Raw genomic sequence first — 11,657 nt, forward strand, 5'->3', positions numbered from 1 at the left:
AATTTTATATTTAATTCACGTAATTAGTTAAAATTGTGACACTTATTAACTTTCTGTAAGTTGTGTAATTTTTATAGTGAAAGTAACTAAGATCATGACACGTGTCACCATCTAAGAGTTTCTTACTTTCTATGGCGAAACTGGTTAAAATCGTGACACATGTCACCATCTCTGAGTTTTTCACTTTTCATGACGAAACTGCTTATTAATTTTGTCATTAATACTGTGAAACTTTCTAGATGCTTACACGTGTCATGATCTAGTTATTTCACACTTTTAGTGGCAAAATTAGTTATTTTTTATTTTTAAAAATTAATATTTTTGCTAATCGTTTTGGCGAAATAGTATGCCACGTCAACTAAATCACACCAGATAGGAAAATAGTTTTAAAAAACTTATAATTTAAGAAATTGTTTTTAAATTTACAATATTTAAATAAAAAAGCCCAGGAAATGACATCCAACTTTATTTTCAATTAAAGGCAAAAAAATAAACTCATTTAAATAAAAATATAGAAAATAATAATTTTTTTATACAAAATTATTTAAGTAAAATTTTTTGACTGAAGGAAATATATTAGTTTAAGCAAATTATTTTAACTTAAGTAAATTTTGTGTCTTCTCTTTCAATTTTTTTTTTCTTCCCATATTTAAAATTGTCTTCTCAATTTTCATATCCAATATTTTTTAACATTCATATTTAACTTTTTCCCTTCTCTCATATCCAACTCCTTTCTTTCTCTCCCAACTATTTTTTCCCTTCATTCAATGTCTAATTCATCTTTTCTTCTTTCTACTCTCACCCAACCTAATACTTATATTTTTTTTTTCTTCCATACCCAACTTTCCACTGCTCTTCTTATCTTCATCTATTCTCAAAGGCGGCCTCAGGTACAGACAGATAAGGCAAGAGCTTTAAGCTCCTAAAATTTTTATTAGTATTACAAATAATATTTAATGACCCGTAATTCTCAACTAATAATAACAAATTATTCTATTAATAAAAAAGCCTCATTTTTAAATTTAATTTAAACCCTAAAAACTCTTGAGCCACTATTTACTATCCTCAGTCATCTCTTTCTCTTATATACAATTTTCATCTCTTTAAATACACAAAATTCGCTAAACAAAAACAATTCATTTAAACTAATTTTACATACAAAAAATTTATTATTTTTTTAATTTTTTTTAAGCGAGTCTATTTTCACTTAAACGAAATTAAACTATATGTCTAATTTCTACCACAGAAGAAAAACCCAGTTAGTTTACTTATTATTTTAGGGGAAAAATCATTTCTTTATCCAGTTTCCTAAACTAGCTTTAAAAGATTAACTACTTTAAAAACTTATTTTTGCCTGGTTATCAGCATGAAAAGAACCAGTGGATTACGTCCCTGAAACATTTTTAGCACTTCACGAACATTAAAAAATGGTGGACTCTTGATCAAAAGTTGTTCCTTTGTGTACATTCATTTCCTAGTATACTAAAATTATGACGTCTTGTCTTCTCTTTCGTAGAATGGGAAAAAAATGGGGGGGTAACATAGAGACAAAGATCCAAAGGGTTCAGGACCTTAAAAGCATCAAATAACTCATCCAGCGGTTTAATATCAATATTTGGTAGGGTTATGAAACCAAATATTGCTGAAAATGCTTGGTTCTCTTCTTGTTCTTAAGCTTCTTAAAAGCACAAGATTCAATTTGCCTCACTCTCTCCCTACTCACTCCCATCATCTCCCCTATCTCTTGCAGGGTCTTCATTCTTCCATCATCCATACCAAATCTCCATCTTACCACCTGCTTCTCTCTTGGATTGAGACTGTCCAGTGCCTCTTCCAGGTCCTTCTTCATAAATTCCTTAATCAACTGTTCTTCAACTGTTTCGGCCTCAGGATCAGCAATTACTTCCTGGTCAAAAACACGAGTATTAGCAAAATGAACATCATATGATGGGAGTTTTTATTTCTGAAATATAAATTTGAACAGGATTTAGGACAGACTGAAGGTTTAAGATTCTGGTTGATCCCAATCTTCTGTTCCAGAGATCTGGGAGCTTTTGGGGTCAAAAGTACAGCATTAAGCCTCTTCATTGACAATCCAGTTGCTTCAGCAACTTCTTCATCATCAGGGTGTCTTCCATTTTCACTATACAATTGTTTTCTGGCCTCCTTCACTCTGTATGTTGCCTCCACCATGTGGAACTGTGAAACAAAAAACGTTGTAATGATGTAGCTTCTTATAAATATTAGAGCAATTTCAACTGATACAACCAAAATTTGCTTGCGATTTTTCACATAATACTCACTGGCAAGCGAATAGTTCTTGACTGATCAGAAAGTGATTTCCGAACTGCCTGTTTAATCCACCAATGAGCATAGGTGGAGAATTTAAAACCCTTAGTACCGTCAAACTTCTCTGCACCTTTTACGAGGCCTCGGCATCCTTCCTGTAAACCAATGAGAAACAGTAAAATAGTTTATCACTGGAACAGTTAAAGTTGCCATGTCTTCCATGATTATTATTTATTTAAGAAAAATACTGTATAGGTGAGAATATACCTGGACAAGATCTTGCAGATTCATTCCGGATCCTTGATAATTCTTAGCAATTGATATGACAAGCCGTATATTGCTTTTAATCATCTTGTCTTTGCAAAATATACCATAATTTAGTCGTCTCCTCAGGGTCTTCTGATCTACCCCTGCCACAGCAGCCCATTGTGCAAATGTAGGCTGACCACCACATCTTTCAGCAAGATCCTTGTGAAGCTTTTCAAGCTTTAAAAGGTCCTGAATTATATTGCAGAAAAATAGGCAATGAATTAGACAATAAAAGCAAAATAATAAAATTTTACTCCATTATCGGAAAGAAACTATGCTGACAAATCTTTATAAATTGAAGTATTAAAATCTTCTGATTCACTATGATTAAATGAACTGTTTGCTAACTTCCTTGTAGCATTCTTTTCCTTTCTGGGTGGTTCTCAACTAGAACAATGTCCAACCAACCAGTAGGAAGAATCTTAAAGAGCATCATCCCAACCAAAAAACCAGACACTTCCTATCCTCAAAAAAAAAAGAAAAGGACAAAAAGGAAAATGTAAACTCTTATCCACCCAAAATTAAGAAAAAAGTACAAGATAACTTAATGTTAATGTGAGAAATTATTCATTTATACAATTCTAGGAAAATATAGAGTCATCTCAACATATGAGGTGAATTCAAATTTCAATTCAGAAATTTTGGTTTTATGCATATAGTAGGATAAAATGAAAGGAATAATTTAGGCACCCATAAAAAGCATATTTAAATGGAATCTTTTAAAGCAACTGACTAGGTGATGCTGTAAGCAGTGCTGGAAGCAAGATAAATGAGGCTTGGGTCATATTAAGAAGGACATAAATATTGATTTACAAAATTGTACGATCGGCATGCACTTTATGAAGCTTTTATGCTGATGATTAGGTGATTTAGGAGTGTCTCAGTTATCAAGGGCATTAAGAGCATGACTGATTTTCCACCAATTGCTCTAAATTCTAAAATACAAATGCAATATCACTAACATGCAAATCGCACCTGTATTCCTTCAGACAACTCAATTTCTTCACTTGAAGTAAGAAGCCTAGTAGAGCCAGTTGTTGTTCTTAAGTAACGAAGTGGATCTGAATGATCTACTTCTTGCTTAGAAGCACGCTTTCTCCTGCTGGTGGAACCAGGCTTAAAAGACACAATATTTGTGGTAGCCTTCTCCGCTGCTCTGACTCTTCTAGCTTTTCTTTCTGTTTGGCGCCTAGATCTTACAGCTATACTGTTGGAAAGCAGTTCCTGCAGATGCTCAAGTTCCTCATGAGAAGGCTCTACATCATCAGATTCCTCTTGGCTGGGGCTTATGTCAACATCTTCCATGATTTCTGCTCCAGTACCCATGGATCCTCCTTCCACAGCATCTTCTGCTTCCAGATGTTGAACCCATTTGAGAAGTAAATCATCAGATTTGAAAGAAACATGTGATCTATACTCTGCTTCTGCTGGGGGCTTCTTTCTCACTAGCAAAGCTGCATCCTTTGCAACCTTCACAGCTGCTTTAGCAAGAGCAAGAGCTTCAGATGCAGCAGCAGCTACTACAGCCTCTTCACTAGTAAGAAGTGATTCCGTAGATAAGGTTGCTTTAAAGTTTGCCTGATTAAAGGCAAAAATATAATTAGATTCTGGTTAAGCTTGATATATCTAAATCTCTCAGCATTGCCAAAAAAACTATGATACACAAATAAAATGTGTATTCACAATTGAAATTTGCATATGAATAAAGTAGAGAAGAAAGTTTAAACGCTGCCAAATAGGAATCAATGATAGTTCTTATTTGTGACTTGGTTGACAATAAAAACCTTACAAGTATAGCATGTAAGGAAATTTCATCATTGAGAAACCAAGAAAATATTGGAATTTTGTTTATTGTGTTGGAAGGAAGATAGTTTGGGAGGAGGGATGAAGTTCTCCTATTCCAAATTCAGAGCATTAATGAAGGCCACCAGCCCCAAGACCTCTCCGTTGAGGGCAAGGAAGTTCAATCTTACCTGCCAACCCTCAGAGAGCTGGGTCAAGAAAATAGAAATTCTTGACCCTTCGTAAAATTGAAGTTCAAGGCCTATTTTAATAAGACTCATCAATCCTGATGTTATATATCTAACCTTTTGAGCTACAAATTGTTAATCTAAGTTTTATAATCAAATAATTATGATATTTCACTCAATTCCAATAAATAATATGGTTAGACCAATTAATTTATTGGATAATAAAATTGTTCAAATGGGCTTTACAAAAAGAATCTTTAGTTGAATGCATAGTCTGATTGCCAATACTTTCATCAAAATACTATTTGCTATGGATCATACGTCGTTTCTGAAATTTAAGCCCCATATCCATTTCAATAGACCTCTTTGGAGTACAGTCCAAAACAGATGCAAAATCAATTTTTCTCTAGAATCTTTTAAATAAGTAATAGGACCTCTTAAGCGACATACATAGACAGCTACACCTATATTGCATAATCTTACAAACGGAATTAACAAAAAATAACAAATCATATCACACAATAAATAGAATCCTTTAAAAGAATAAAAAACCCTTTTTGAGGCTTTAAAGCAATGAACCTTCATTGGCCGTGAATGTTCAAGAGTAGTAATGGAATGATGATTAATGTGGCTAAACCTTGTTAGACTGTAGACCTAATGAAAACCAAAAGAAGACAAGTTGAGCACTGTATCATAACCTAGACCAGAGCATTATTATTACCATCCATGCATAAATATAACTGGAACGGTAACCCAAGATAAAAACGGAAGGCAATAATTGTTAAATTGCTTTGGTATCGTGTTATGAAATGAAAAGATGATGGTGAAAGTGTAACCTGTGTGGAGGGAGGAACAGGAGCGATATAGGGCCAGGGCGGGTTTGGATCAGAAGGAGCATCTAATGCCAACTTATTTTCCAAATGAAGCAGCGTTGACGGAGATGCGGGAGACAAAACACATTGCGGCTGGAAACACAAAATTGGTCTTGTTTTTGCTGCAAAAAAGGAGGGGAAAGCACGAGTGAGAATAGAATCCAACTGCGAATGCGAATGCGAAAGGGATAGGGATAGGGATAGGGATAGAGAAAAATTACATGGAAGAGCATAGGGATGAGTTCTGAAAGTGTCGGGGTGGCAATTGAAGTGCGGCAACAAACACGACATTCTAATCTAATCTATTGTAGTGTTTGAAGGGCAATGTTAGGAAGGAGATTGAGACTGCTATGAAAGGGTCTCAACATGTCAAGTTTTGAAGTTGGTTCAGTTCAGCTTTGCGTTGGGCAATGGGAATTGGTGTTTGTGTCTTCTTTGCGGATAAGGGGGTGAGACTGAGGTGAGGCTCTCCACACTGCCAACGACACAATAACAAACCCAACCCCGCTTTCACCTTCTTACTGCCACATCCCTCTTCCTTTTATCATAAATTACTCCTTTAAAGATTCAAATTCACTTCTACCCATTAATTCTATATCTCAAATATATTTTCTCTTTATATTCAAATTTCCCATTTAATACAAGCATATAAAATATTTAAATATAAATAATAACTTAATTAAAAATATAATTAATATTTTCTTAAACTTTTAAATGGTATATAGATAAAAACAAATTTGAATATTAAAAATTATAATAAAATTTTACAGAATTCGTCATTAGCATATATTATTGAATTTCTTCCAACTTAATTTTATATTTTTTATTTTAAATTTATCGTTAAAATTATTTTCATACAACATTTTCCTCATTCATAACCCAATTTTAATGGCACTATTTTATTAGAGTAACATTGTTATCGACATTATTGCCATATCATATTTATTTATAATGCCATTAATACCCATAAAAAAAAAAGAGTTAATAACGATTTTGACATGAAAAATATGGAAGAAAAATTAAAATTAGAAAATGAAACTAATTTTTAATTATAATAGAATGTTTTGAGAAGCATTTAATAGTACAATTAAATACATATTTTTTTAAAAGAATATGATAAAAATAATAGTTAAATTTAAATTTAAATAAAAATAATAAACATGAAATTTAAATAACAATTGGATAAGTTTTTAACAAAAATTAATGAAATAGAAAAATTAAACTAAAATACAGTATTAGGTAAAGGAAAAAAAATATTAATCGCATGATGAAGTAAAATCACTTTTAAAAATGGCTAAAACATTTTACTTTAACATAGTTAAAATAATTTTACAAAAAAGTAATAATAATTTCACAAAATAAAAAAATATTTTACTCTTTATCTATTTTGTCATGTATAATTTAGACTATAATTTTTTAAATTGTGTAATGTGATACAATGTACTTTTTAAAAGTATATAAAAAAATTAATTACTCGTACGATTATTAACTTTTTATTTATTTTTATAAAAATACTCTAAAAAGTATTTGTCACGTTAAAGATTTGAAGATATTTTTGGTATAAAAAACGAAAAAAATTAGACAAAATAAAAGAAAAGTTTATTTACACATTTTAAAAAGTTCATACATCTACACTTTTAAAACTTAAAATCTAAGTTATAAATGATTAAATATATATAAAAATAAAATAAATTTATTCCTAAAGTAAAATTTTTTAAAAAAATAATAAAAACTAATATAATTAACATTTTTTTTCTCATTCGATTTAATTCATATTCGTGTCGCGTATTTGAATATGGTGGATAAATTTATGAATAGAGATTTTTTACATATACAATAATTTAAACTTAAAATTTTACTTAAGCGATATTGAATTACTTGACAATGGTTAGTTAACAATTTTTTAAACTTTATTTTGGTGAACTCGGATATCAAAATATTCATATTTAAAAATAAAATATTATAATTGGTTGTTAAATCTTGATTTGAGAAAATAGTTTTACCCTGAAAATATTCAAAGTTTAAAAAAATTTAAAAACTATTTAAAAATGCACTTGTCTCTTAAATTGCTTTTACTCTCTTGAGAATAAATTTGCCAATACCAAGGCAGTATTAAAATTTTTCCTTTATTGTTCCATACACGAAAAACATGAGAATTAAGAGTTTTAAGGTTGTTGACAAAAAAAAAAAAAGAGCTCCAAGGTTAAAAGGAAGGAGGGGGAAACTGGAAAGGAAAAATGATTTGGATATTGTACGAGTCTGAAGTATAGATCATCAAATCCAATGCCACAAATACATATAGAAAGAAAAAATAAAGATCATTTTATCAGTGGCATACTAATAAAATGACATTACTTGGATGAAGTGTTGTAAAAACTTCCAAGTTAATTAAGGAGGTGTTGTACCCATTGCTCCAACACATCTGGTGAACCATACCATGGTCTCGTTGCATCATCGGAACCAACTGGGGAGTGATAAACTCCATCCAAGCAAATGTTAAGTGCACCCTCAAGATGGGCTGATACTTCTGGCACAACACCATCGCCCCATACATCTGCTTGCCCACAAACCTGACAAACTCTCACAGCTTTGGTCAGCATAATTGATTATCTGTCAGATGATAGCAGTTTTTCACACTATAGTTTTGACTATGAATGAACAGTTAAAACAACTGCATTCACCTGCTTGTATCCTTGGCCTACAAAGCGAGCACGTAATGTTGTGTTAGGGGGAGAAGCGGTGGCAGTGTTCGTAATAGCAGCGTCAGGAGCTAGCTGAGAAGCATTAGCAGGAACTAGAGCCTCAATATTTGGATTTGAGTTGTCAAAAAGCCGAGCACCTTCAATATACCTTCATTTTGTAGCATGAAATTAAAATCCATATTTCAACAATATTGGAAAGAATAATTGACTCGGATTACCTAAGCAGTTATTATGAGAGAGTAACAGTAAAACTATGCTTACCTTCCTGCTATACATACATACTTGAGTTGAGGGGTGTAGACAGCTTTAGGGCAATATTTTTCAACATAATCAAGGAGACCCCGCGTTTGATCAATAACCCCCGGCACGCCTTTAGGAGGTGGGCTGAAAAGATTACAAGATTACAATCATATTGGTAATCAACAATTGAAAATGATGAAATGATTGAAACTGAGAGAGCAATAATTTCCCTTCCCCCCAATAAAGTGTGGCGGAATGGGTATGAAAGTATGTGTAGTGGCATTTGGTACTGGTATGGTTAGCAATCCTCTGTATGTATTCCTAGTCTACTTACAGGGATCCAAATCCAACAGGCAATAGGTAAATGAGGAAGGAAATTACAGGTGAGGGGTTCCAAGAGTCAATAACAGGGATATATGGGAGAGCCCAAATTCACGCATATAGACACGCGCAAGCCATCCTCCTGCCGAGTGCCCAATCAATGATACATTTGTTGCACCTATAATCATATCATATTATTGGATTGGATAGTTAATTGGTTATGGTGCGTGACTAAGTGAAGAGTGGAACCTAACCTGGTGCTTGTGCCAAGTCCTTAGCCTCTTGAACAGCATGTTGAACCCTTCCGAAATACCAATCCAGGACAGGCCTCGGTCTGAGAGTGCCGCGCCAGTAATTGGGGTCCACCAAACCAGCAGCATTGCGGAGCCAATCGAGCCTCGAAACCTTGGCCACCACTGTGCGCACGCCGTACTTGTCATTCAGCGTTTGCTTCAACTTGTCGTAGTCACCGGAGTTGTTCCCTAAGCCCGGCAGAATAACGGCGGGCCGACCCTTATAGATATTATCATTATTACTGTTGGATGCCTTCCACCATTTCCCTCCCTGCGGAGACATCCACACACCCACGTCCATTTCCCTCCACAAATTAAAATGGATTCACAACATCCTCTCCTTTTTATTTTCTTCAAATACATCTCCATCTATACCTTTTCTACTCTCTTCTTCGGATTCTGCAGTCAAAATAATAAACTTTTTTCTTATTAAATCAAAATATTAAAAATTAAAGCAGTACTGATATATCAATTCTTGATGTATATAATTAGTGCTTTCAAAATTGTCTGACTTAGTACCAAAATTTATTTAAAAACTTAATTTGTATTAAAGAGCCAACAAATAGAATTAGTTGTGCTACGATTTAATATAATTCAAACAAAAAAACCTACCCAAAGCATGATTCAGGTGTGCCCTACATTATATAGTATATGATTTAAGTTACGATAATTTTCTCTAGTAATATAGTAGGTTTCTTACTATTGTTACAATTAAAAGAGAGTTTGTCATATTTCTAGAAATAGTTAAAGATGCTAGATGACGTTTAACTGTACAACAAAAGTACTTGAAGATAGTTACAAATGGGCCGCATGCATGTTCCCACTTGATAAAAAGACTTTGTGATGAAAATGGATTTTGATGAAACTATAAAATGGTAGAATCATCAATTTGATTTGATAAATTGCACTATAATGTTTGCCTTGGAAGCAACGATGGTTTCTATTCACATCATTCAAGCATTTGCTGAAACGAATTGATGAAAATTTCATCAAATGAAAGTGTACAATGCCTTTCTACGCGAAGATTTGTAGGAAGGTTTCCATGAATCTACCTCTTGGTTTTCATGCCTCTCATTCTCAAATTGTATATAAACTTTGGGAAAGCATTGTAGAACTTGAAGCAATCCTTGCATTGTTGGATTGTCAAGCTCTCTTCTACTCATAAAAGGTATGGATTGTCTCAAGTTATTTCTTATTCACGTTACTTGAAACTTGTTTTGGTTCACATTGATTGTTTAAATCCTGAGAGTAATATAATCTTGAAGCAATCCTTTAGTGTAAAACTTATTTGGTTAAGTGTTTTGATATGAAATACTTTCATAAGTTAAAATATTTCCTTAGAGTGAAGGTTGTAAAAATATATTGTAGAATATTTTTTGTCAAAAGAAAATATGCATGAAACATTGTAATTAGATCAGACCTTTTTGAAGCAAAGTTTATAGTCACACTCAATAAAATAAAATCATCATCTTAATTTTACTTAAGGACAATAAATTTTTTTCTTATAAGGTCAAAATGTTATATTATATGTATTTTTTTTAATCTATGTAGTTATCATATGTCTTAAAATGTTGTCTTGAAGACAATGTAGGGTAAGAAAATTTATAAAACAATAAATATGAATCCCAATTATACGAATGATCTGATGGTAATTAGATTAGTTATTTTTTTTAATAAATGATATTTAACGAGATTGATGATTCCTTGAGTCATTTTTTTATTTCCTTAAAACTAAAAAAAATAAAATTAACGTATGAACTTTATAACCATTATCACTTATGAACTTTAATGGATAAAAAACATACTTATTTCTAATTTTGATATCTATTATTTCATGTTTATACATATCTCTATTGTGTTAATCAATATGCTCTACACATTATCAAGAACTATGTATTTTATAACCTTACTCAATTACCTAGCATTTCGAAGTTAACTTACCACTACAAGATTTTCTTTCATTTATGCACATAGTTATCTTGTTTACATAATTATCATATCAATTAATAGATAAGCTACAAATTATAGAGTATTTATTTAGATATTTTACTTAATATGATATGTATATATATATAACTATTTGTTTTTTATTTTTCAATAGATAATATAAGATCTTAGTCTTAGATTTGTTATTCTTATAGATTATTTAAATATTTTTACGATGAAATGAATAAAAATAGTATTTCTATTCTTTAAATATTGAATATAACATATGAGATGTATTTTATCAACTTCAATTACATTGTTTCTTATTTTAAACAAGACAAATAATAAAATTTAATAAAAATATTTTATTTTATCATATTTGTTTCCTACTGTCAGAATGATATAACTTAACAATACATTAAAAATAAAAAATTTTTTTTTTTATTTATTAAATAAATATTTAATGTTAATAATAAAGATGTATAAATTAGATTAATAAAAGTAAAGAGATGAAATTTTTTGAAGTTGTAGAAGAAATTATAAAATGTATTATTTGAATAAAGACATTTAATAAGGAGTATTTAATAAGAGTAAAATATTAAATATTTTAAGAAAGAAAAGTCAATAAATTTATTAAGAGAGAGTAAATAAAAAAATATTGTATTCAATAGTGAGTAAATATTTAATAAGGTTAAAATATAATATATTTTAATGAATGGTTTTTTTAAAAATAAA

At 31.2% G+C, this 11,657-nt stretch overlaps 2 protein-coding genes across 4 annotated transcripts; both read right to left on the reverse strand.

Annotated features, from left to right (window-relative positions):
* Positions 1-1,339: 1,339 nt before the first annotated feature.
* Positions 1,340-5,956, reverse strand: LOC113864822 (RNA polymerase sigma factor sigB). 3 transcript variants are annotated; one of them, XM_027498966.1, is made up of 8 exons: positions 5,662-5,956; positions 5,405-5,562; positions 5,148-5,222; positions 3,574-4,176; positions 2,557-2,787; positions 2,304-2,444; positions 1,999-2,199; positions 1,341-1,906 (listed from the first exon to the last, which is right to left on the reverse strand). In XM_027498966.1, exons 1-8 carry the CDS (start codon positions 5,729-5,731, stop codon positions 1,625-1,627), a joined length of 1,761 nt encoding a protein of 586 aa, XP_027354767.1. In that variant the 5' UTR covers positions 5,732-5,956; the 3' UTR covers positions 1,341-1,624. The 3 variants fall into 3 exon arrangements, with proteins under 3 accessions (XP_027354768.1, XP_027354767.1, XP_027354766.1); XM_027498967.1 differs by lacking the exon at positions 5,148-5,222 and having other exon boundaries at positions 1,340-1,906; XM_027498965.1 differs by lacking the exon at positions 5,148-5,222 and having other exon boundaries at positions 5,405-5,845.
* Positions 5,957-7,668: 1,712 nt separating this feature from the next.
* LOC113864533 lies at positions 7,669-9,347 on the reverse strand. The gene is made up of 5 exons (XM_027498365.1): positions 8,958-9,347; positions 8,764-8,881; positions 8,404-8,526; positions 8,122-8,290; positions 7,669-8,010 (listed from the first exon to the last, which is right to left on the reverse strand). The coding sequence occupies exons 1-5, from the start codon at positions 9,295-9,297 to the stop codon at positions 7,825-7,827; spliced, it is 936 nt and encodes a 311-aa protein (XP_027354166.1). The 5' UTR covers positions 9,298-9,347; the 3' UTR covers positions 7,669-7,824.
* Between the last annotated feature and the right edge of the window lie 2,310 nt (positions 9,348-11,657).

This window comes from Abrus precatorius, unplaced genomic scaffold (assembly GCF_003935025.1).
Source record: "Abrus precatorius isolate BTA unplaced genomic scaffold, Abrus_2018 Scaffold4, whole genome shotgun sequence".
NCBI lineage: Eukaryota > Viridiplantae > Streptophyta > Magnoliopsida > Fabales > Fabaceae > Abrus > Abrus precatorius.